Source organism: Pelophylax lessonae (assembly GCF_965119305.1).
Source record: "Pelophylax lessonae genome assembly, chromosome: 1".
In the NCBI taxonomy this organism is placed as follows: Eukaryota; Metazoa; Chordata; class Amphibia; order Anura; family Ranidae; genus Pelophylax; species Pelophylax lessonae.
Genome location: NC_138768.1, coordinates 310256756 through 310283732, shown reverse-complemented (window position 1 = coordinate 310283732; position 26977 = coordinate 310256756). Strand labels below are relative to the sequence as shown.

The window sequence follows — 26977 nt, the reverse complement described above, 5'->3', positions numbered from 1 at the left end:
TTTAAAAGACAGCCATTTGAGGCTCTGCCGGCCCCGGTCGCGTCACTCATTCACAGTGCTCTGTGAATGGAAAACGACATGGCCAGGCAGCCTTTGCAGCTGTCGGAAGGGAGTGCTGTGGTAGTTCATTGAGTCTCCCTGTCAGAATGTATCAGCTTGCTTGTACGAGGTTAGAGCAAGCCGATACACTGACAGATCTGCAGGAGACCTGCATGGCATCAGCGATCTGCTGATCACTGGCGCAATGCTTTACAGCAGCCTTTCTCAAATCAACACAGAGGAACCCTTGAAATAATTTTCAGGTGTCAGTGAACCCCTGCTAAAAATGTCTATATTTACAACTCAATACATTAGTGTGATGAATGCTCCTTACACTTGTGGACATTGGGAAGAATTACCTTCTTCCAAATAGCTAAATAGATCAATGGTGTCAGGGAAACCCATGCGAGAGGCATAAATTGCTCAAGGAACCCCTAGCAACCTCTGGGGGAACCCTGGTTGAGAACCACTGCTTTACTGGCTTCCAAAACAAAAAATAATAAATGCACATATGTTTTACCTGCAAAAAATGTGCGCTACTTATTTTTTGTCAAAAGGTGAACTTATCCTTTAGAGGGGAAGTGATGTGGAGGAAATTATCTATTTTGAGGCATGATGAGGTTGTGGAGCGAAAACAAACATGTTTGTGAATTTTCTGAAAGATGGATTTGTATACTTTGATCTCTAACGCTTGGCTTGGTCCAGCTCAACTTTGCTGACACAATAAGCTGGCAACTGTGCTCAATGCCTCTGCTCCGGTCTGCCACGGTCAGTATTACTGGCTAGCTTGATGCTTTTTCCTGCACACAGAAGCAAATGGTTTTACCACACGGCTGCTCTGTACAAACAGGAAGTGGCAGGAGCTGCCAAACCTAGTTCTGGTATTTCCCAGTGCATTCTGGGATGGAGGAGCCACTACTGTGTCTCCCTTGGTGCCCAGTTAAGGTTTTACAAATGCTTTAGGCGCTCGTAACGGTTACAGAGCATTACCATTGAAATCAATGGTGGCAGCTGACAAGCACAGATATCTCTTGAAAGCAACATGCTGCTTAATTTTTAACATGACACAACACAATGTTACTGCTCATGTGTGAACAGCACTGTGTAGTGCCATCATAATAATTATGGCAGGTTTTGAGAGGTGGTTATGAGGCTTTAAAAATTCTGAATAAATAATGCATAAACACACAGGGTTGATTTACAAAGACTGGAGAGTGAAAAATCTGGTACAGCTCTGCATAGAAACCAATCAGCTTCCATGTATTTGGCAAAGCTTAAAGCGGTAGCATCCCGCTTTTTGACACTTTTACCTACAGGTAAGCCTATAATAAGGCTTACCTGTAGGTATAATAATATCTCCTAAACCTGCACGGTTTAGGAGATATTTGCAGTGCATGCAGCCGCTCACGCGAGCGGCGCATGCGCTCTGATGGTCCGGGGGGACCTTCAGTTTTCCTAGCCGGCAGCTTGCCGGAAAATCACTCCTGCGCATGCGCGGGAGTGACGTCATCGCGGCTCCGGCCAATCACAGCGCCGGAGCCGCCGAACCCGGAAGAGACGCAGAGTAATCATGGCGGCGCCCGCAGCGATGTCTGGTGGTCCGTGTCGGGGCTTCGTTCTAAGGTAAGTAATGCATAATGAGCTAGTATGCGATGCATACTAGCTCATTATGGCTTTGTCTTGCAGGTTTTTTTTTTTTTCATTTTCGGGATTACAACCGCTTTAATTGAATAAGCTGAAGTTAGAGGAAAATTGGCTACCATGCACAGCTGCACCAGATTTTGCACTCAAGTTTTAGAAAAATCAACCCCATGGTAGTGACGCACATGTGAACCGATATTAGTACAGTGGCTCCTTTCGAGCTCTTCAGATTTTTTTTGTTCAGCCCACTGGGTTGAATGAGAAATAAAACTGAATGTGTTTACCAGGCTTTAAGGGACACCAGATGATGCCTTCAGAAGATTGGACACTGGCAAACAAAGCTATGAAGACAGGCCAGTATAACCCCTCCCACTTCAAGCCTGCCTCGATTTTGTAGTAAGCAATAGTCAGAGTGGATCATAAAAACAGAGGGGAGGAAGCCATGTCCAATAAAGTAAGTCCACCCTAAAACTAAAATCCCTGCATCTATACACATTCACGATCTAACACCAACCTAGCTTGCCCTGTAAAGAAGAAATCAGTACCTTTTTTTTTGAAGCCGATGCGATCCTGTCTCCAGTTGCGGAAGCTCTGCAGAGTGACATCACATAGAGTTACAATGGGGCTTCCATTGTTGGATGTGTCCTCTGCACCTGCCTACACACCGAAGCCACCACTGACGGCTCACTGTTGGAGCGGGTCGGATTGGCTTAAAAAAAGGTATGTATACTGATTTCTTTTTTACAGGGTTAGATAGGTTAGTGTTAGATTGTGGATGTATGTAGATGCAGGGATTTTAGGGTTAACGTGGACTTTAATACTTTAATGTATTCCTAAGAAAAGGTTTTACCAAAAGTCAAAAATCCTTTTTTTTTATTTTTAAAACTCCATACTCCCAATATGTCAGATTAGGTCCCACCCTGTCTGTCTTTAGATTGTGGTTCACATTACCTCAAATGGCATCCGTATAATATTTTGGCTGACAGAGCTTGAGAGCACTTCCCCTAGAAAAAGGTTGTCCAGAGATCTCAAGATGGGTATGCCCTCAGAGCGTAGAGCAAGAACGCTTTGATGAAGGCCCGATGTCCAGTCCAAAAGGGAAGGAAATTGCTAATATTTCAAGCTAACAGAAAACGCAGATAGCAATAATGCACTGGGAAGATAGGGACATGCAAGTAGACATCTTTGATGACCATGGAAGCAAAAAGGACTCCCGAATGGAAGGAAGCAATGACTGCCCTCGCAGATTACATCTGGAGTTCTTGTACCCAGAGGAAAGTGTTGAGCACATTTAGATCCTGTATGAGGTGGTTGCCCCCTTTTGCCTTGGGGACAGTGTACAGGTTTGAATAAAAACCTTGGAACCTTTAGTTTTTCAGGACAAGGACTATGACCACTTGAGAAAGGAGCTACACCAGAGCTGTGTGCAGAGTTGTATAAAGTACTCGAAGCCCATACTTGAGTAAAAGTACAAGTGCTCAATCAAAAAGTGACTTGAGTAGAAGTGGAAGTGCTCGATCAAAAAGTGACTTGAGTACAAGTACTAAAGTATTCAACATTTTTTGTACTTAGGTATTGCAAGTAGTTTTTTTTTTAATTTTGCTACTCAAGTACTGAAAGTAAAAGTACCAGTAGTTTTGAAAAAAAGTCAAAAGTTTGAACATCATTTTTTTTCATTATTTCAAATGCAGCTTTTATTTATACATACAGTAGCATTTATTTTCGTATGCACTGATAATACACATGTTTTGAGCTTCATGAAACCTGCCATCTACTGTTCTGGCAGTGGTAATTTTTATAATTGTAACGAGTAACTATGCAGCACAAAAAAAAAATATCGGAGTAGAAGTATTGAAATCATTGAAAAAATGTAGTAAAGTAAAAGTGGAAGTAGGAGAAAAAAATTCTACTCTAGGAAAGTACAGATACCGCCTTTCGGTACTTTAAGTACAGTAGTGAAGTAGTTCTACTTAGTTACTATACATCTCTGGCTGTGTGAAGGTGGAGGCAGAAACAAAATCCAGCTTGTAACCTAGATACAACATTCTGGACCCAAACATCTTTGATCAGTTGAACACAAGGGGCAGTAGACAAACTCCACTCTAACAATTAAGGGCACCTCTCACTGTGAGCTGGGCTTGTTCATGGATTGAGGACATGGGGCCCAGAACTTACAGCAGAACCAAGTTTCAGGCTTTGCCTTGGAAGCCTCAGGAGTAGAGGGTTTTCCAGATAGAGATAGTCTTTTTCTGGGGCAAAAGCAGGGACTCTTCCTCTTCTTCAGTGATCTCTTTGATAAAATTATCCAGGGATTTGCCTATCAAAAGGCATGCACAAGAGGCATTTCTTGTGCGGATGCTATGCAAACCAATATTTTAGCAAATAGGTTCCTTTGCATTTGGACGGGTATCTGGCATATAATATCCACTAACCCAGGGGTGTCAAACTTAAGATTATTGCGGGCTGCATCAGCATTATGGTTGCCCTAAAAGGGCCAGTTGTATCTGTAAGAGTATATATTTAGAATTTTTCATGTTAAATAATTGCCTCTGTATTTGATTATTACTTCAGGAATTTGCTACGAACAGAGTGCACAAAGTTGTCCACATCTCATTTCCACCCCTCCTCCTTGGCTCTGACCTCTGCACCACTCTACATTTCCCACCTCCATCCACATCTCACCCTCCTACACCCCCCCCCCCCCAAGCTTCCCTGCATCTCACCTTCTGGACCCGACTCTAGTACCAGGGTACTTGTGTAGCAGTGTGGACGGCTCCTCCTCGCACGGAGGATTATCTGTCCCCGCCATGAATGCATGCAGGGATCTGTGATTGCCGCCAAGAGAAAAGCTGTCCTTTTAAACACAGAAGGCTTCTGTGATAGTGGGGAGCAGAAGATGAGGGCAGAAAAAAAAAAAGCACCGTGTACGAGGGGCACATGACATGGCCTTGGCCCACAGGCCTTGTGTTTGACATATGTGTACCAGCCCATCAACATATTACAGTAAGGCCACAGGCATGAGCTTGTTGGTGAACAGAAGGTTCAATCAGGAAAGATCCAGGGTTCTGCGCATTACCTTGTACAAGACAGCTTTGGTCTGGCAGATGGACATGGTCATGGTGGCAGGTTGCAGGACAGGCCCTATAATGGCCAAAAAAAGGCCTTTTACCCACAAGGTCTTTAAACATGGGTATGTCCCTCAACAGGAACAATCAAAGTCTTGTTAAGCCAAGAAATGGCTGGGTTCACAATGGAGACAGGAACCCACTACGTCTTTAAGAACCCCTTCTCCATAGGGTATTATTAGGCAAAATATTTAGAAGGAACAAAAGACTTTTTCCAGGTTAGGACAATTGCTATACAGAACCAGATGTAATATGGAATGCACAGGAAAAATCTTCACATTCCAGTGTCAGAGGTTTGTGTTTAAACACAAGGCATGTGACATGGTATTGCACGACCTCAAGAACTGACACTTGCTGTGAAGACACTACATATCCCACAATCCCTAAATCTCTCAATCTAGCACTGGTGCAGTAATTAGATATGACACGGCCATAAACAGGCAAAGCATTCACAGAAGGATCACATTAGAAAAGCTGTGTGATCATTACATTTCCACATGTTGTGTAACAACAAAGGTGAGGCATGAATTGGAAGCTGCGTGACCTGGAATAAGAAGTTGCACATAGGGACAAGCTAGGTGAATTAATACACTGACCTAGGGAATTGATCAGTCATGACACTACAATCTGCAGCCACAACACAAGCCCATCACTGCAAAGTAAGACAAAACGACACAGATAATATAACTGCACTAAAACAACGAAAATATTTAAAAGTGCACAATGCCTCTGGGTTTTGGATTTTTGTCTGCAGATTGAGACTCCTGACAACGCACGAGCAACTGGAGCCTTAGGAAATTCAGGAGGTGGATGCATGTGGCCCGTGTTCAGAGTTAGCTGTCATGTCTTTAATTTTGCCTGGAACTTCAGGCATGCCAGCTGAGAATATCTTCCTAGATAATACTGAGGAAGGGATTAAGAAAGATACAGTGGAGCGCTGCGATTTAGATAGGGGGACAGTGATTCAGGCTATTGATGTCTGGTTCTTTGGAGGGGACACTGCAGGAGCCCCCTGGCATTGTTAGAGGATTGTGAGCTGTCCATACCTCTATGACTGCTGCTCTTGCACACAGGATCTTCTATACAGTGGTAGTGAGTGAAAGACTGTTGACAAGATTTTTCAAAGTGTGTTAATGCAGTTTGTGTCAAGTTCAATGTACGGCAGATGGGAGTCCCGTAATGCCCAGACGATTGTAGATCTGATATAGGTGTAGAGGAGATGGTGGGAAGGTAGCACAGTCTGTGCACCCAGAGAAGATGGTACGCACATGTGCAGTATGGCCCCAAGAGAGGAGACTAGTGCAGGAGTAGGAGGGCCCAGAGCCCGGACAACCATTGAAAAAGCTATTCAAATGTCCATTTTAAACACTGGTGCAGCTACTCTTCCCACTACCAGCTGCACAATCATTAATATTGCGGTCAAGGCCCTGCAGACTGACTACTTAGGGCAAACCAGTACAGTATGCACCAAACAGGCTCCCTGCAAGCAAGGGCAAAAAGCCCTATTCGCTAAGAGAAAGTCCAATAAAGGCCCTGCAGCACCCCCAAAAGGCAATTTGGGTGATAAAGAGACAGGATCCAAAGAGCTTGACACTTCTGACAGTCATCGTTCTCATGTCAGGCACACCCTCTAAGATATCTTCGGGGACAGGGTTCCCCAGATGGGTGCACAGGGCCTTGGGCCTCTAAAGCACACTGCGGATGATCCAATACGCTGCATTTAAGTATCTACGCAAGCACCTTCAGCAGAGTGCAGCGCCAAAAGACACATTACAGGCTGGCCCTGATTCTAATCGGCAGAGTCGAGGATTAGCCAATCTGGTAAAGCTGCAAAATGTGCCCCTTCTTGCTCTGTAGCCACTTAAAACATTTGCTGGATGAAAGAAACCTTGGAAAACCAAAAAAAAAAAACAAAAAAAACACAATTTTCTTTTCTCAGAGAAGAGATGTCTGGTCTCCTAGGACACTAGCAAAAACTGAGGGAGGCTGGGAGTGGGAAGGGTTATTGTGAAGGTAGCAAAATAACCCGATGTGCTTCATCCTGTGTCCCTTAATGTACAATTAAGAATCGTTTAACACATAAATGATTTCCAAATCGCCATGGACTATCTAAATAATACAGTAGAGCAGCTTGTTTTTCCGCTAGAATTGACAGAAACAGGGAACAATAAAGAATGACAACAATAGAGTTGCTATTATAATTTTTAATCTTAAATGTTGTAAAACTGTGGATACCTCTGCTGCTTTATATCCTTTATCTGAAGCATCTGCGGTAACATAGGCTGTGGCTACACCATAGGTAGCCCAAACTAGGGCTTTAGGCACCAAAGCACGAAATGACTCTCCAACTTCATTGGCATAGCCTAAAAAGAAAAAAAAAAAAAAAAGTAAAATATCTTTAAATACTATTACTGAAAATGACTGAACAATTCTATCACAAATATCTAGTTAACACTGAACATTGTATATATACACAATAAAAGATATGTGCCTAGCTGTTTCTATTACAAAACAAGAGTAGAATAAAACCATCAAAGAATATTCGTCAATAACTGACTAAACAAAAGGTGACAACATATACAAAGATAGGGTCCTTTCACACAGGGCGGACCGTATTTTGGTCCGCTCTGGCACTTTTTTTTTTTACGGACACGGATGACAATTGTGTCATCCGGTCCGTATGTCCGCATATCATTCCATCCGTTTGCGTATGTCTAAAGGATTGCGGATGTCAGCGGATGACACCGCTGACATCCAATTTTGCGTCCTTTCTGTTTTTTAAAAATGGGATGGGATGATATACGGACATACGGACCGCTCGTGTGAAAGAACCCATATACACATATTTAAAAACCAACAAAAGAGCTTATATTTCCTGATGCATTTAATTTTCTTGTGCTTGTAATGCCTGGTACACACAATGAGATTATTTGACGGACGATCGGTCCATTTAAAGTGAAATTAAAGCGCAACAATAACTGCAATTAAAAAATGTTCCTTCCCCCCTCTTCCACTTTTTTTTTTTTTTGTACACTGGCTAGGCAGAATAGGTAGGAGGAGGGGGAAGGGAACATTTTTAAGAACTGCTAGCATTAGAATTTTGTTTCCACTTTTAATTTATTTCATCCTTTTTTTAAGGCCCCTTTAAGATTTGTATTTTTCGTTCCTGCAGCAGGCAGGAAGCTCTGCTATTTCAGAAATCTCTCTTTTACCTGAAAGGTTTCAAATAAATCAATATAACCAGGGTCAGGAGTGATGTTACACCTCATATTTACGACCCATGGTCTCCACAAAGGACGCAGTACAGTAGCAGCCAAGGTATGGTTCCAGAACTACAGGCAACAATGCAAACGGGCCCCTGATGCATAATTCACAAAACCTCTCTTAAAACCATCCCATTAGTTAAAAACAAATAGAGTACATTTTCTGCTTATGTATTCTTTGAAAGTGTTGCTTTATTACAAAAAGGTGTGAAGGGTAGAGGTCTGCTTTAAATCCGAATTTTAGAGCGCCATTCAAGGGATTTAAAGGGCTAAGGCTTACATGCATACAGTGCAAATGTACTTGATTGGCTGCCACTGCTCAGGGCCGACATCTAAATAATGTGTAGCCAGCAATGCCTGTGCCTGCACTGCTTCTCCTTGTGTACATACTGTCCCAGCAAATCAAATTAAACACAGGTAGAAGCAGCTCCCCCCACTGGCCATTAAAGCAGACCTGATGGGGTGAACAAAATACCCTAAAACCATGCTGGCTTCACCCCCCGTGTCCATTTATGCATTGTAAAAATGTCGTTCGAGGCTGACATGTGAATATTAATAATGCGTAATCAGAGCTGCCTACCTGCCCATTATGTATCGTCAGTATTGAAGATTGATGCCCTTCATTGCATCCTAGCAACTAGCTGAGCAGTGATGGCATACAAAGGTCATTTACACTAAGCATTTAAATGCTGCTCAAATGTTACGTGTACAAAGCTGCCAGCAAGATTCTGTGTAGTTTTATATGGCCATGTGCATTAGCCTATATACTATTTAGGCCCCATGCACACAGGGCATTTTTGCAGCTGCTTTTAGGAGCGTCAGACATTTTTTTTTTTGCACCCTCAAAATGCCCCTCCATGTTATTCTATGGCCTTATGCACACACAGGCTTTTAGGAGCTCCAAGTGGCGTAGGCGTTTTTAAGCTGCAAAAAAAAAAAACCCAGGGCCTGTCCGTTCTGGATGACCAGCATCAGAGCTGTAAAAATGTCTGACGCTGCTAAAGGCTGATTAACGGTGCTTAAACAGCGTTAAGCCACGTTATACCTTTTTTTTTTTTTTATGTGAAAATCAATGGTTCCCTATGGGAGCCTATTGATTTGAATGGAAGTCGCATCACAAGTCGGATCAGGATGATCAAGTCAGGATGATTTGCGCTCTGAAGATCTTGAGGGGGAATTCCATGCCAAAAATGGGAAAAAAATGGCGTGGGTGGTCCCCCCCCCAGGTTCCAAACCAGGCCCTACGGGTCTGGTATGGATTTTGAGGGGAGCCCAACGCCGAGAAAACGGCATGGGGTCCCCCCCCAAAATTCACACCAGACCCTTATCCGAGCATGCAGCCCGGCAGGTCAGGAAAGAGGGGATGACCCCCCTGCACCATACAAGGCCACACACCCTCAACATGAGGGAAGGTGCTATGGGGCAGGGGGAGCTCTGCACCCCCCACCCCAAAGCACCTTGTCCCCATGTTGATGAGGACAAGGGCCTCTTCCCGACAACCCTGGGCGGTGGTTGTGGGGGTCTGCGGGCCGGGGGCTTATCGGAATCTGGACGCCCCCTGTAACAAGGGGGCTCCCCAGATCCCAGAACCCCTTCCTATGTGAATGGGTATGGGGTACATTGACCATTTTGTCCACACCTCCTCCTCAATTGTTTTCCCTAAGTCCAATTCCCATGCCCTTTGATATGAAGGTTTGTCACCCTGATTGTTGAATAGGGCGTATAGTTCTGTTATTTCCCCTCGCGGCTCCGACCCAAGAATGCATCTATTCTCGAACAGGGTCCTAGTGGTTATACCAACCTGAGCTTTTGATAGGGTTCGCAGGAAATTAGTAATTTGCTATAGGCGATAAGTCTCCCTAGGTGGCATCTGTAACAGTATGCCACATTCTTATTCTATTATTTCCTTACGGTCTACACTAATGTATCCTGAGCTGTAGATATTATTAGCAGGGGTTCCTCGAGACCTCCCTGCCCCCTCTATTGGTTTCCTTATATTAGACTGACATGTTCGTCAACCCATCAGGCTGAAACACGTTACAACCCACTTGCACGTCAGCATGGCCTCCGTAGTAACCTCACATCCCGTGCCATCTTGCATTCCACGCTGGTTACGTCGGCAATCGGCCGCTTCCTACAGCCATGTGTGTAAACAGCCATTGCCTAATGCTGCCATATTGCCGGGATGACACAGAGGTCCAGAGACTGACTGCTACCATGATATGTGCCTGAATTACCATCGATTTGTGAGTTGCCCCTTAGTTATATTAAGGGTAAGATGTTTATTTTAATGCTGCACTTAGTCTGGCATCCCTCTGTTCTTCTCTAGTATGCAATGCATACTAGTACATCATTACTTTCTTTTGTTTTGGATGCGGTATACTACAGCTTTATGGATTCCTCCATGTTAAAAAGGTTGCAAAAGGCAGCCCTAGGTGGATTGGGAGTCTTATGCTAACCTATTACCATGTAACACTTTACAGAGATGACTCCAGTATATGATTGAAATAGCCCACTTCTGAGCAGGTTACATAATCTCCTGCCTTTCCGGTCATGCTAATTTTTCACTCACAACATAGATATAATGTATGTTTAAACCGAGTGAGTTCCAGCCAATATTACCCCTTCGTTACCTGGTTATTTTTCTGGTTTGAATACTGCGATAGTTTGACTGACAATTACTTAATCATGCAACATTGGACTGAAATGAAATATATAGTGCATTCATAAAGTATTCAGACCCCTTTCACTTTTTTCATGAGAAAGTGAAAACAGAATTTTAGAAATGTTTGCAAATGTATGAAAAAGGAAAAACTGAAATGTCACTTTGGCATAAAGTATTTAGCCCCTTTGCAACCTCCCGTTTCTCTTGATCGTTGCTTAGATGTTTCTACACCTTGATTGGGGTCCACTTCTGGTAAATTATGTAAATTGATTGGACATGATTTGGAAAGACACACACCTATCTATAAAAGGTCTCACAGCTGACAATGCAGAGAAAAAGCCATAAGGTCAAAGGAACTGCCTGCAGAGCTCACGGACAGTATTATTGCAAGGCACAGATCTGGGGGAAAGCTACAAAAAAGTTCTGCTGCACTGAAGGTTCCCAGGAGCACTGTGGCCTTCATAATTCTCAAATGGAAGAAATTTGGCACAACTAGGACTCTTCTAAGAGCTGGTCTCCCGGCCAAAGTGAGCGATCGGGGGAGAAGGGTCTTAGTAAGAGAGGGGACCAAGAACCCAATGGTCACTCTGACTGAACTTCAAAGATCCTGTGTTGAGATGGGACAAAGTTTCAGAAGGACAACCATCACTGCAGTCCCCCACCGATCTGGGCTTTATTGCAGAGTGGCTAGACAGAAGCTTCTCCTTAGTGCAAAAACACATGAAAGCCCACTTGGGGTTTGCAAAAGAGCCCCTGAAGAACTCGCAGACTGAGGAACAAGATTCTCAGGTCTAAAGACTGAACTGTATGGCTTCATTTCTAAACATTATGTCTGGAGGAAACCAGGCACCGCTCATCACCTGCCCAATACCATCCCACCAGTGAAGCATGGGACTGGGAGACTTTTTATGTTATACCATTTAAAAGTAAAAAAAAAAAAAAAAAAAAAAAAAAAAAAAACACAAATTTTGAAAACAAAAATTTGTTTCCCTTATGCCTGCTACATACTATCAGTATTTTTTGTTCAACCCAGGGGGGCTCGTTGTACTATCTCCTCGCTGAGCTATTGTGTTCCGATTGCACCCTGGCAGAGCACACTGGTCAGGGCTCGCAACTGTTGGCTGCCAGCGCTGATCAGATCCTGGTTTTTCAGCATGCCCCTTTGGATGGCTTAGATGGCCGATTGTCAGCTGTTTTCTGTTGAACTGGCCGATATTTGGCCAAAGTGTAAAGCCCCGTTCACACTAAGGCGACCTGTGAGGCGACCTGGTCGCCTCACAGGTCGCCGCAGGTCGCCTTCCATAGGGAAGCTGCGGACCCGTTCTAATAGGAGAGACACAAGTAGCACCGACTTAGAAAAAGGGTCCGGAGCTTCTTTGGGGCGACCAGGAGGCGACCGCCATAGACTTCAATGTTATGAAGTCCGTGGCGGCCGCTCCAAGGTCGCGGCGCGCTGCTTGCACCGCGACCTCGGAGGTCGCCCCTGGAAGTAGCGTCGCCTGCATGTGAACGGGGACTTACAGGCTTTATTTTTTTAATTTAAATATATCAAATAATAATGCCAAGAAGGTACTAAAATAAAAACTTTGAAAAGTAGACACCCCAAAGTGTTCTAGTTTTTAAGCACAAAGTGGGTAAAACACGAAGATTTATATTGTTGTACTAGATAATGTGCATTAATAATATACAAGTCATACAGAGGATGGAGGAGGTGATGGGGTTAATATACAGGTCACAAAGTGCAAAGATGGAGAGGAGGGGGGGTGGGGGGGTTAAAGGATAAGTTCACCTTTCGGCAAAAAATAATAAATGCACATACCATGTGTATTGCTCATTTCCCACACGAGAAAGCCGATACATTCTGAGAGGAAGATTCAATGAACTATCACGGTGCTCACAGCACCTAGGTAGCTCATTGAAAACTACAAGCCGACAGCCGCAAAGGCTGCCGGACCTTGTATTTTTTCATTCACAGAGGACTGTGAATGAGTGATGCAGCTGGGTGGGTGAAGCCCCGCGTAGCCATGTCTTTTTTTGAATTGTGACAGCAGACATGGGAAGAAGAACCCCGGTCTGCTGTCACAGCGGAAATGGGGGGGGGGGGGCGCAGGGGCCGGTGCATTCATAACATGCTACGCCCTGAATATGCGTGTAAAATGTTATGAAAAGTGAACTTATTCTTTCATGTTCAGCATAATAGAGTCTAAGGTGTTAACCCCTTAATGCCTGAAGGTAAAACAAATGTCAATGCCTGAATGCATATAGTCCAAAATAGGGGTAGGGAAAATGGCGCTGCCCAAAATAGGATATGTAAATAATGGATACAAGGATAAATTAGGTGATGATAAAAACTAGTGTGTAGGATAAATTAATAGGTTAATAAAAATACCTACACCTTAATGAGTAGAACACAGTCGGGTAAATCAAAGGCCTCAGTGCATCAGTACAATAGTGCAATAAATAGAATAAAAATTATAAATAAATACACCGAATGGTCACCAATCAATGAATAAATCTAAATAAATAATTGAATCGCATTTAATAAACAATACATATATAATAAAGTGATAAGTGACGTGGCCTGGGCTATTTGAAAGTCAACCCAGTAAAAGTGACTGCGTGACATAAAAGTGCAAAATTGGAAGGTGCCCAAATGGCTTGTGGGAGGGGTATCAAATAAAATAATGTGCCAAAAATAAATGGGATGGAGAAAAATGATATCCAATTTTGGATAGTAAAGTGACTAGTGCAATAGTGCAGCACTGATAATTGTCAGATAGTGAACAAGGGGATAAGTGCAAGTAAAAATAAGAAAAAGTGACGTGTGCATATCTCTCTTAAATGACCAGTAAATGTGTGGCTGATTTAATGCACGGGTGAAATAAATAGTGCTTGAATCATGGAAATAGAGTCCATTAATGGGGGTGTTAAATCTTCATGCGGCAATCCCAAACGATCTTTGTGATATAAAGGAGGGTGCCCGAGATAACTCTAATATAGATTGCACTCACCAGAGTGCCCAACCCCACACAGGAGTATTAGACAGGGATTATATATATTCTGTATCAAACAGTATGGAGATGGCGGGTCCTATGGGTCCTAGGTGATGTTGAAATGGTTTGAAGCAAGCACTTTAAAGTGATTTTTTTTTTCTAAATAACAAACATGTTATACTTCCCTCCTCTTTGCAGTTGGTTTTGCACAGAGCAGTATGGATCCTCCTCTTTTTGGGTCCCTCATTCCTGCTCCTGGCCCCTCCCTCCTATCAAGTGCCCCCACAACAAACAGCTTGCTATGGGGGCACGCAGTCCAAGCTGCAGTTCTGTGTGTCCATTCAGACATGGAGCTGCCGTTCAGTCCCGCCCCCTCTCTGATTGGTTCACTGACTTTGATAGCCACAGGAACCAATGGCGCCGTGGCTGTATCTTAGACAATCAGGAAGGAGAGTCCCAGACGGCCGAGGGACTCATGGACACCGCTGGACTGAAAGGGGGCACAGGTAAGTATGAGGGGGTGCTGGGGAGGCTGCTACACACAGAAGGTTTTTTTAGCCTAATGTAAAGAATGCATTAAGATAAAAAAAACTTTCCTGCCTTTAAAACTCCTTAAAAACCCCTACCAGAAAATAAAAAAAATTGTATTCAGATATACTTCTAAATTAAGAGCCCCTGCCAAACAAAAAAAAAAAAAAAGTATATGCAAAAATGAAAGCAGGTAATATGTCAAAAACCTTTGTGGCTCGTTCACACTAGGAGGCATGTCTAAATGAGCATCTTTTTGCACATTCCCATGCATCGCTTTTTAGGGTAGCCCATTCATTTCATGCAAAAAAGGCATGGCACAATTTTAAAGAAACGCATGACTCAGCATTACTGCAAAAGGCAGCGTTTTTTTGTGCGCTGTGGGAAAACGCATCTTTTTGCAGGCGTTCCCTCACCGCACTTTGTGTGTATAAGCCCCTAATTCTTCCTGACACTGACTGCCTACATGCTTTCAGGCTAAGTTCACACTTATGTGATGCGGGAATTGTCACGATCCATGCGTGTTTCCTATACCGAATGCAAGTCGCGCAGTCCTTGCGATCTGCTGTGAGTGTCATTACAAAGTTAACAACACCCCAAGCACAGTGGATCGCATGATACAAAATGACTATGCGATCCAGTTCCAGGTGCAGCTCAAAAAAGGTGCGATTTAAGCCCATTCAAAATGGTGCAGTTCCTGTGTGATTCACATGCAGGTCATTGTGTGAACCGACCCTTAAAACTTGTAACAGTGCAAATGCAGAGAAGCTAAATGTAAAGAAAACAATGCTTTCACTGACATGGATCTGTGATGACAACTCTTAAAGCAAAGGGAAAGAAAAGGCTGGAGATTATAGGTTATATTGTATATTTATATCAGCAAAGTTTTACATGTCCTTAGCTATATCAAAATAGTTTAATGTGTTTTAACCACTTGCCGACCGCCCCACACAGATTTACTGCGGCAGGGCGGCTCGGCTGCGCATAATCACGTAGATCTATGCGTTTTTGTGCACGCGGTCTCGGCGGCGAGCCACGCTTCCGCTGTGATTAGACACGGCAGGAGCCAGACCGCGGAAGGAGTGGGCACGATCGCCGAAAGAAAAGAAAGCTCTACTTGGGATAAAAAGGACATCAATTTTATTTGGGTACAGCATCGCACGACCGCGCAATTATTAGTTAAAATAACGCAGTGCCGAATCGCAAAAAATGGCCTGGTCATTAAGGGGGTAAAACCTTCCGGAGCTTAAGTAATTAAAGTGCAGTTTCTTACCATTTGTAAAGTATACACAATATTGTAGAGCTATAGGTAAAACCTTTTTTTAATTTTAGATAGAGTAAGGGAGAGTTATTATAAGCCTTGTCAGATTTTTTTTTTTCCCACCATCTGTGCCCCGTTGTAGAGATTTCCCTTCATTTCCTGTCTCATAGCCAAACAGGAATTGACAGAAAATCCCTGAAAATTAGGGGAATTTCTTGGGGACCCCCAGCTCACCAGAACTAGTATCTCAATTGGAAGATATCCCCTCTATTACTTTTCTGGGGACAACCCAAAATTTTATTTTAATTTCACTTTCAAAGATAAGGGTAAACATGACAAATAGAGAGGGTGAATCTCTGTAACGGGGACCCAGACAGTAATAAAAACTGACAGGTTTTCTAATTCCTCTCCACTTTATCCAAGACTTAAAAAAAAAAAAATGTGTCCATTGATACACAGAGCACCTCAGGCCTGCTGCCCCCCCCCCCCTCTTTTCTCACAGGCTGTGACTGATAGCAGTAGTGCCTCGATGTCCAGTACGGAGAGACAGTGGAGAGAGCCGCTGCTCTCACGCACAATGCTGGGTCAAAATCAGGCTCAGGTAAGTGTTTAAGAGGGGGCTGGGGAGAGCAGCCTTTGAAAGGTTTTTGTAGCTTAAAAGGAGATGTACAGCCAAAAAAAAAAAAATAAAAAAAAAACACGCCATATATTTTACTTTCTGCTATAAAACATTCCCAATAAAATAATTTTTAAGAATGTAATTTTTTTATCAGTTTAGGCCAATTTGTATTCTGCTACATATTTTTGGTAGAAAAAAAAAATCCCAAAAAGCGTATTTTAACCACTTAAGCCCCGGAAGATTTTACCCCCATTCCGACCAGGGGGTATTTTGCGATTCGGCACTGCGTGAATTTAACGCACAATTGCGCGGTCGTGCGACGCTGTACCTAAACGAATTTGACGTCCTTTTTTTCCCACAAACAGAGCTTTCTTTTGGTGGTATTTGATCACCTGTGCGATTTTTTGATCACGCGCTATAAACAAAAAAAGAGCGTCAATTTTGCAAAAATAGCAATATTTTTCACATTTTTTTATATGAAATTCCCCCAAAAAAAAATGTAAAAATCAAAATTTTTAAAAATTTTCGGCCAATTTATTTTATGCTACCTATGTTTGGTAAAAAAAATCGCAAAAAGCGTATTTTGATTGGTTTGCGCAAAAGTTATCGCGTTTACTAACAAAGGGAAAGATTTTTGTCATTTTTGTTGTTTTTTTTTTAACGCGTAATGGCGGCGATCTGCGATTTTTTTTGCGGTACTGCGACATTGCGGCGGACAGATCGGACCCTTGACTGACATTTTTGACACTTTTGGGGTTACCAGTGACATTTCTACAGTAATCAGTGCTATATATATGCACTGTTACTGTAAAAATACACTGGTAGTGAAGGGGTTAACTTTATTTGGAAGGGAGGGGCTGTGTGTGTCCCTAGGGGCGTGGTTTCTACTGTGATTGGCTGTGGCTCTAGCTGTAAAGACACTGATCAACGGATCTACATACCAGATCCGTTTTATCAGTGTCTTTGCAGCGAAGAGAATGACAGGCAGTTTGTTTACACAAGCTGCCTGACATTCTCCCTCTCCCCCCGCCGATCGCCGAGTGACCGGCGGACATCGGGTCCGCTGGTCACACGCGCGGGGGGGTCCATGACCACGCGGGAGCGGGAGCGCGCCCCGGGGGGCGCGCGCTCGCTCCCTAGACCCTCACAAGCAAGCAACGTAGCCCTACGTTAGTTTGCCTGTGAGGGGCTGACCGCCGACGTAGATAGTCGTGCGGCGGTCGGCAAGTGGTTAAATTGGTTTGTGCAAAAGTTATATGCTAAATATGCACTGTTAATGTATAAATGACACTGACAGGGAAGGGGTTAATACTGGGGGGTGATCAAAGGGGTTAAATGTATGCCTGTATGCTTACTGATTGTGTGTGTGTTGAGTTCCGTGACAGGCACAGACAGATCGCAGTTTCAGCTGATCTGTCCCTGCCTGCTGCGATCAGATCTGCTCTCCCGCGGCCCATTTCCAGCCCTGTCTAAACACAGCGAGAGCGAGGCTCCGGCGGCGCGCCGAAACCAAATGCACTCCAAGCACGTAGTACTATGTGACTGGATGCAGCCGAGCTTCCCTGCCGCAGTAAAAAGGCGGCGGGCGGTCGGCAAGTGGTTAAAGTAGAAGTCTAGGCTAGAACTAAGATTAAAATTGCTCCCAATCACCTTCTAACACCTATACTAACTACCTTGTAGACGGAAGAAGCTTATACGTACCTAGTCTCAGGGCACGCCAGTCGGGTCATGTGATCGGCTCCCAGTGCTTGCCATCATGGTCAGCCAACAGCAGATGTCCCATAGGAAGCACATGGGTGACATCACTGCACAGGTATTTCAGCTGTTGTTGGTGATCTCGCACTCCCCTGAAGCTGGCCGCTGGGGAGATCACGTGACTGGACCAGAGCACTCTGAGAATAGGTATAGAAGTATGTGCATCTTCCTTTTACAGGGTAGGTAGTATAAGACAAAAAAGTGGCAACCACCCCAACTTGACTTCCTCCCAGGATGGGGCCGCTCTCTGGCGTGATCTGTCACCCGCCGTGTCCACCATGTGGTTAACTTTTGGCCAACCACAGCTAATCACCATAGTAAACACTGAATGAGTAGTCTTTTTTCAGCAAAAAAAAAAAAAAAAAAAACGGTTGCTTATAATTTTAAAATTCACAGTTATAAGCAATCGGTGTGTATAAAAAAAAAAAAAAAACACATACTGTCACCAGTGTCCCTGATAACCACCACACGAGTTATATGATTACACTATACTGCACTGGTGACAGTATGTAAAAACTGTCCTGGTTTTTTTTAGTGTTTCGATAAATGAGATACAGCTGCAAGAAAATGTATGTGAACCCTTCTTTGGAATGATATGGATTTCTGCACAAATTGGTCATAAAATGTGATCTGATCATCATCTAAGTCTCACAACAATAGACAATCACAGTCTGCTTAAACTAACAACAAAGAATGAAATGTTGCCATGTTTTTATTGAACACACCATGTAAACATTTACAGTGCAGGTGGAAAAAGTATGTGAACCCTTGGATTTAATAACTGGATGAACCTCCTTTGGCAGCAATAACTTCAACCAACTGTTTCCTGTAGTTACAGATCAGACGTGCACAACGGTCAGGAGTAATTCTTGACCATTCCTCTTTACAGAACCGTTTCAGTTCAGCAATATTCTTTGGATGTCCGGTGTGAATCGTTTTCTTGAGTTCATGCCACAGCATCTCAATCGGGTTGAGGTCAGGACTCTGACTGGGCCACTTCAGAAGGCGTATTTTCTTCTGTTTAAGCCATTCTGTTGTTGATTTACTTCTTTGCTTTGGGTCATTGTCCTGTTGCAACACCCATCTTCTGTTGAGCTTCAGCTGGTAGACAGATGGCCTGAAGTTCTCCTGCAAAATGTCTTGATAAACTTGGGAATTCATTTTTCCTTCAATGATAGCAATCCGTCCAGGCCCTGACGCAGCAAAGCAGCCCCAAACCATGATGCCACCACCACCATACTTCACAGTTGGGATAAGGTTTGGATGTTGGTGTGCTGTGCCTCTTTTTTGCCACACATTGTGTTGTGTGTTTCTTCCAAACAACTCAACTTTGGTTTCATCTGTCCACAGAATTTTTTGCCATTACTGCTGTGGAACATCCAGGTTCTCTTGTGCAAACTGTAAACATGCAGCAATGTTTTGTTTGGACATCAGTGGCTTCCTCTGATGTATCCTCCCATGAAATCCCTTCTTGTTTAGTGTTTTACATATTAGAGATTCGCTAACAGGGATGTTAGCATTTGCCAGTGACTTTTGTAAGTCTTTAGCTGACACTCTAGGATTCTTCTTCACCTCATTGAGCAGTCTGTGCTGTGCTCTTTCAGTCATCTTTACAGGACGGCCACTCCTAGGGAGAGTAGCAGCAGTGCTGAACTTTCTCCATTCATACACAATTTGTCTTACCGTGGACTGATGAACAGCAAGGCTTTTGGAGATACTTTTATAACCCTTTCCAGCTTTATGCAAGTTAACAATTCTTAATCGTAGGTCTTCTGAGAGCTCTTTTGTGGAGGCATCATTCACATCAGGCAATGCTTCTTGTGAAAAGCAAACCCAGAACTGGTGTGTGTTTTTTTTATAGGGCAGCTGTAACCAAAACCTCCAATCTCATCTCATTGATTGGACTCTAGTTGGCTGACATTAACTCCAATTAGCCCTTGGAGATGTCATTAGTCTAGGGGTTCACATACTTTTTCCACCTGCACTGTGAATGTTCACATGGTGCGTTCAATAAAAACATGGCCACATTTAATTCTTTGTGTGTTATTAGTTTAAGCAGACTGTGATTGTCTATTGTTGTGACTTTCAGATCACATTTTATGACCAATTTGTGCAGAAATCCATATCATTCCAAAAGGATTCACATACCTTTTCTTGCAGCTGTATGTCGTCAGTACATCAGGATTGATCAATTTTCATATATATATATATATATATGTAGACAGTTTTGAAAAAATGTATTTTCTTTCGTTTGTTAGATTATTGCTTTGCAAAATTTTATTTCTTCATGAATTTAGGCCAAAATGGTTTCTGCTACATTTCTTTGGTTAAAATAACCCAAATCCGTGTATATTTAGTCTGTAGGAAAGTTTTATAGAGTCCACAAACTATGGCGTGTGTGTATATTATATATATATTATTGATCGACCGATATTTTCGGATATTAAAATTTTATTTTCTTTTTTTTGTCAACAGGTACTGTGGTGGAGGGATCAGGGGGTCTAAAAGACCCCAAACCCCTCCTCTGCACTTAAAGCATTCAAAACACCAAGTTTGGCTGTTTTGAATGCTGTAAGTTTTTTGGATTCGGCGCTGCCAGTACCCGGAAGTGATGTCATGACATCACTTCTGGGTACTCTGTGCCGAATTAAAAAAAATGGAGACCCAGTCAGAGCCGAATGTGGCTTTGATCGTGTCTTCTCTTCGGTGACCCTGCAGGTAGGATGCCCGGCTCTCCCGGTGGGAAAGGAGAACCAGGTGAGCCGCGGAAGGCAATGGGATTGGGGGGGGGGGGGGGGGGGGGAAGTGCCCTCCCGCTCCTTGGAATGACAGCTGAGCGGCTTCTCAGCCGCATTGGTTGCCATTTAAAGGCAGCCGACCGTCTGCTATGGACGCCGGGATTGGGGTGATGCCTCTAGCTGCAGGCATCGTCCCGGAACATGCACTTTCCTGAAATATCGGCAATATCAGTAAATCCAAAGGCCGATTCCGCTATATCGGGGAAAGTGCATATCGGCCAACGATATATCGGTGTCGCCGATAATCAGTCGGTCACTAAAATATATATATATATATATATATATATATATATATATATATATATATATATATATATACACACATATACACACATACACATACAGTGCCTTGCGAAAGTATTCGGCCCCCTTGAACTTTGCGACCTTTTGCCACATTTCAGGCTTCAAACATAAAGATATAAAACTGTAATTTTTTGTGAAGAATCAACAAGTGGGACACAATCATCCAAAACCAAGCAAAACTACAATGGAATGGTTCACAAATAAACAGGTGTTAGAATGGCCAAGTCAAAGTCCAGACCTGAATCCAATCGACATTCTGTGGAAAGAACTGAAAACTGCTGTTCACAAACGCTCTCCATCCAACCTCACTGGGCTCGAGCTGTTTTGCAAGGAGGAATGGGCAAAAATTTCAGTCTCGATGCGCAAAACCGATAGAGACATACCCCAAGCGACTTACAGCTGTAATCGCAGCAAAGTGGCGCTACAAAGTATTAACTTAAGGGGGCTGAATAATATTGAACGCCCAATTTTTCTGTTTTTTATTTGTTAACAAAGTTTGAAATATCCAATAAATTTCATTCCACTTCATGATTGTGTCCCACTTGTTGATTCTTCACAAAAAATTACAGTTTTATATCTTTATGTTTGAAGCCTGAAATGTGGCAAAAGGTCGCAAAAGTTCAAGGGGGCCGAATACTTTCGCAAGGCACTGTGTGTGTGTGTGTGTGTATATTTTTTTTTTTTTTCATTTGTTTTGCAAAAAAAGAAAAAAAATGTGGTTATCAAATACCACCGAATGAAAGCTCTATTTGTGTGAAACAAATAATTTCTTATGGGTATAGGGTTGCATGACAGTGCAATTGTCATTCAAAGTGTGACAGCGCCGAAAGCCGAAAATTGATCTGGGCAGGAGAAGGGTAAAAGTGTCTGGTATTGAAGTGGTTAAAGTGGTTGTAAACCTCAGGACATGAAATATGAACAAAACATATCCATCTATAGTGTGTACTTGTCTCAAGCACTAAGTGCCATTTCTGTCTGCATGAAGCACTTCTGACAATTTTTCCTGACACCAAGAGAAAAAAAAATGGTGACAGGGGAGGGACCTCCAGCAGTGACCGCCTCAGCTCTGTTCATGTGTGCTGTTTAAAGGGGGGCGTGTCTCTTCCCTTCAATCAGCTCTCAAACCTATCTTCATGGAGCTTTGCAGAGTGTAACTTCAGCTCTCTGTCCCCTTTTTTTCTGAACTCTTAGACAAGCTTAATACTTCTGGCCTTTGAACAGACGTAGAGAAGAGAAAACTGCAGATAAAAATGCACTATTGATGTGGTAGGATTTGTTTTCATCTCTGTGTATCACCTGATGCTAGTCCCTTCACTGGTTATATGTGAGGGTTTACAACCACTTTAAGAATTTTCAGCATTTCCCTTTGTGACGGGTTCCCAGTCCTCCGCTGCAGTTCAATCTGTCAGTGCTGATGTCACTAGAAGACACATGCTGAAGATTCTTTAGCCACTGTAACTCTGAAAGAGAATAAAGATAGGACTCGCTGCCTGCCAGACTAATGAGCATTATTGATTTTTACTTGTAGGGATCTTTTTATTTTAAACATTTTGGCAGCAAGAGTGGAATTAAATGTTCTTTCAGGAGGCCACTCGAAGTTCTGATCAGCAGGGGATCCATTAAAGTGGTTGTAAACTCACTTTAAATACTTTTACCTATAGGTAAGCCTATATTAAGGCTTACCTATAGGTGCTATAGAGATATTTACAGTGCATGTAGCTGATGATGTCATCGGTGCATCCGCTCTGAAGGAACGGCCACCCGTGCTGTTCCTTCAGAGCCCTGTGCCATGAACGGTGGCTCCCACGCATCAGATGGCCGGAGGATGCGATTCAGGAAGCAGGACAGCCGAACATGTCAGCCGTCCTGTCGGCACTGCGAGGGCTTCGTTTTTAGGCATGTACTTCATAATGAGCTAGTATGCGATGCATACTAGCTCATTATGCCTTTGTCTTTACAGGGTTTTATTTTTTCACTTTTTTTTCAGAGGGTTAACTTCCTCTTTAAAACGGTAGTAAACCGCTTTGTTTTTTTTAAAACCTGCTAGGCAATGTCATAATATGCTAGTATGCATCGCATACTAGCACATTATGCGACACTTCCTTTAGAACGAAGCCCTTCAGCAGCACGCTGTCACAGCTGAAGGTGCTTCCATCTTCATCCAGTCTTCCTTACGGGTTCATGGACTCCGACTGTGTGAATGGCTGGAGCCACGGTGACTTCACTCCCGTGCATATGCTGCACGTTTACGAGATATTTACTGTACCTATAGGTAAAATTCATGCATGGGAGTTTACTCCCACTTTAACAAGCAGAGATCTGCTGCAGAAGCTGAGCCAAACAAAACAGGTGTCACTTTTGTGCCATCCACCTTTCGGCAGTTTTTAGGTTTTCCCTCCAACTTGTGACCAGAGGCAAACTGTCCCACGTTAGGTTTTTGGGCAGGTAGATGTAAACGGGCATGCATCCACGTCCAATCTGTCATGTTTACAAGAGATCGCAAACTTTTTCCCCTTTTTACTTTTGGACCTAGAGGTAACTGGATGTACACAGACACATGTCACGCATCTGTATACATTTACCTGCCTATTGACTAATGCCCTGTACACACAATCCAAAAATCATATGAAAAATACCGCTTTCGAAATGATCATACGATAATCTGATCCCTTGTACACAGCTTTCGAGAGCCGATTACTACTTTTCATCCAATCGGTCAAGCATGAAAATTATTCTCGTACGATACCAGATCATACGATTTTCGTTTAACCACTTGCTGCCAGTATATATAAAGCGGCAAGGTGGATCTCCTGTGCAGAATCACGTACCTATGATCACAAACGCAGGGATTGGACACAGCGGGGGCCAATCAGTGGGTCTGGCAGAGTCGATGTCCACTGGGACCAGCCGATCATTCCAGAGAGAAGCAGAATGTGCTTCTCTCGGCTGTAAACAAGGCAGATCACTGTTCTGTGATAAGGGAAGGTAGTGATCCTGTGTTTCTGCCTTCTCACAGAACAAGCACATCCCCCACAGTAAGCACTCCCTAGGAACACATTTAACCCTTTGATCGCCCCTGATGCTAACCCCTTCTCAGCCACTGTCATTAGCAAAGTGACAAAGCATATTTTTTTAGCACTGATCACTGTGTTGGCATCAAATGTTCCCCCAAAACATTTCACTTCGTGTCCGATTTGTCCACTGCAATAAGTCACTGATTGCCGCCATTACTAGTAAAAAAAATAAATAAAAATTCCATAAAAATATCCCATAGTTTGTAGACACTATAACCTCTGCACAAACCAATTAATATATGCTTATGGAGATTTTTTTTTCTTCCAAAAATGTATAGCAGAATACATATTAGCCTAAATTAATAAAAGTAGATTTTTTTTTTTTTACATTTTTTTTTTTTTATTGGATGTTTTACAGCAGAAAGTAATTTTTTTTTTCCAAAATGGTTGGGTATTTTTTTGTTTATAATGCAAAAAATAAAAAACGCAGAGGTGATCAAATACCACCAAAACAAAGCTCTATTTGTGTACTTTACAGACTTGGGCTCTTTTCACATCCGCCTGTCAGTTTGATTGGAAGGGCACTGTAATGGCCCATACACAGGATCTGAAAATCGGAACGACAGATCGTCCATTTTTCTTATCAAGTTTACTGAAGTTACAAAAATTCTCATAGAATAATAAAAAAATTGTAAATAATGTATTTGTATTGTATTTCAGAATGACAACTGGACTGATTATCCCCTTCACCTCTGAGCTCCGGGGCTGAAGTGGATAATCAGTACAGTTGTCATTCTGAAATACAATACAAATACTTACAATTTTTTATTCTGAGAATTTTTGTAACTTCAGTAAACTCGGTAAGAAAAATGGACGATTTGTGGTTCTGATTTTCTGATCGTGTGTATGGGCCATTACAGTGCCCTTCCAATCAAACTGACAGGCGGATTGGACCGCTGGTGTGAAAAGAGCCCAAGTCAGTAAAGTTCACAAATAAACGCTGAAAGTGAACACAGAGCAGAGTATAATACTTTGCTGTCACATGTGGATTACTGGTAACTTGTGACATGCTCTGTTCTCTTCATACAGTGACAGTCCACTGTGAAGGTCGTTAGAAGTGACAGTAAAGTCATAAAGGAGGAAGCAGTGTGGCTCTCCTGTGAGTGTGTCCAGCAGCAGCAGTCACTTACCCAGGTACCTGACCCACGTGTCCCTGTAGAGGTCAGGCTGTGCACTCTCCTGGAGGTGAGGAGCCATGCCTGCTGGTCAGGAAGTCAGCAGTGAGAAGACTGCTTTGGGGGTAGAACAGTCAGGGAGAGTCACACAAGATAAGAGCACACACCCACACACACAGGTATCAGCACTGCCTCCTCACATACTGAAGAGACGCTACACACATGGGACAAACATCTAAACTTTGCCCTCAGCCCCCGCTAGACAGCAACATGCACTCTACAGCGGCTGCGCAGTACGAACCCAGCGCCTCTCACTCCACTACATTACATAGAACGAAAGACACATAAAAGGGTTATGTGGTAAAGTCACGGCTTCTGATAGTCATGTTGTCTGCAGCAATGTCACCGAGGCTTGGCCGGGGCTGCCCGTTATGTAACAGCCCAGCAGCCGCTCTGAGGAACCGATGCATTACAAGAGATGCTCGCTCTGCGCTCCGAACTCAAGACTGATATTGTTAGACGGTCCCAGCTACGTTCTGTCCGAGATCGCCCAATAAATGGACAAGGGTGGGGTCATGTGACTTCCTCTACAGAGAGCGCCCACTTTAAACCCTTTCACTGCCAGGCCGTGCTCACCACTGTGGCTAGAGCATTTCGGCAATTTTCCACTTCTGTTTTATTGAATGTTCCTCTAGTGCAGGGGTCTCCAAACTACGGCCCTCCAGTTGTTCAGGAACTACAATTCCCATCATGGCTGTGAATGTCAGTTTTACAATGCCTCATGGGTAGGGTTGCCACCTCATCCCTTTAACCACTTCAATACAGGTCACTTTCACCCCCCTTCCTGCCCAGGCCAATTATCAGCTTTTAGCGCTCTCACACTTTGAATGACAATTGCGTGGTCATGCAATGCTGTACCCAAATTACATTTTTGTCATTTTTTTCACACAAATAGAGCTTTCTTTTGGTAGTTTTTAATCACTGCTGTTTTTTTTTATTTTTTACAAAAAAAAAGGCTGAAAATTTTGAAAATAAAAGTTTTTATTCATTTCTGTCAGGTAATTTTTTTAAATAAGTAATTTTTCTCCTTCACTGATGTGCACTGATGAGGTGACACTTATGGGCACTGATAGGGGGCACTGATGGGCTGCACAGATGAGCAGGCACTGATGGGCACTGGCTGGCATCACTAATGGGCACTGATTGAGGTCACTAGTGGGCACTGATTGGGGTCACTGATGGGAATTGATTGGTGTTTGATTGATTGATTGGCCATTGATTGATGGGCACTGGATTTTCTTTACTGTAATCAGGGCACTGATCATCAGTGCCCTAATCACCTGTCCTGGACTCCCCTTTGAGGAGGAGCCACTGATTGGCTCTCCTTGCCACACACTCTGACAGTGTGAGGCCAGGAGCACCAATAAACTGCACTTCCTCATTTACATGTGACCAGCTGTGATTTGACACAGCCGATCACATGGGTAAAGAGCCACGTCATTGGCTCTTTACCAAGATCAGGGTCGCACCATGTCCTAGGAACACGGCTTGGCTGCTATCGCCGTGCTACGCGCGTGCGAGAGCGGCCTTTCTGAGGCGCTGTCATATGATGTCCTCCCAGAACAAGAGCCGCACCGCTCCCCTGTCATTTGACGGTGGGAGGGCGGCAAGTAGTTAAACCAGGACACAATAATAACACAGCTTCTGTGGTAATTAAACTCACATAGTGCCTTATGTGCATCATATTAGCCTCAGAAGCTGTGTAATTAATATGTGTCCCTTGTTTAAAGGGATGAGG

At 43.3% G+C, this 26977-nt stretch overlaps 1 protein-coding gene across 2 annotated transcripts in view; it reads right to left on the bottom strand.

Annotated features, from left to right (window-relative positions):
• MTFP1 (mitochondrial fission process 1) overlaps positions 1 to 25689 on the bottom strand; it is a 30592-nt gene extending 4903 nt beyond the window's left edge. Inside the window, exons 1-3 of one of the 2 annotated variants that reach the window (XM_082245864.1) lie at positions 25524 to 25689; positions 25195 to 25263; positions 7041 to 7168 (exon numbers count right to left, since the gene is read on the bottom strand). In XM_082245864.1, the coding sequence (XP_082101990.1) occupies positions 7041 to 7168; positions 25195 to 25261 (195 nt within the window). In that variant the 5' untranslated portion in view covers positions 25262 to 25263; positions 25524 to 25689. Of the gene's footprint in view, positions 1 to 7040; positions 7169 to 25194; positions 25372 to 25523 lie in introns of those variants that run through there. The other variant, XM_082245863.1, reaches the window with a different exon arrangement.
• Positions 25690 to 26977: the final 1288 nt, after the last annotated feature.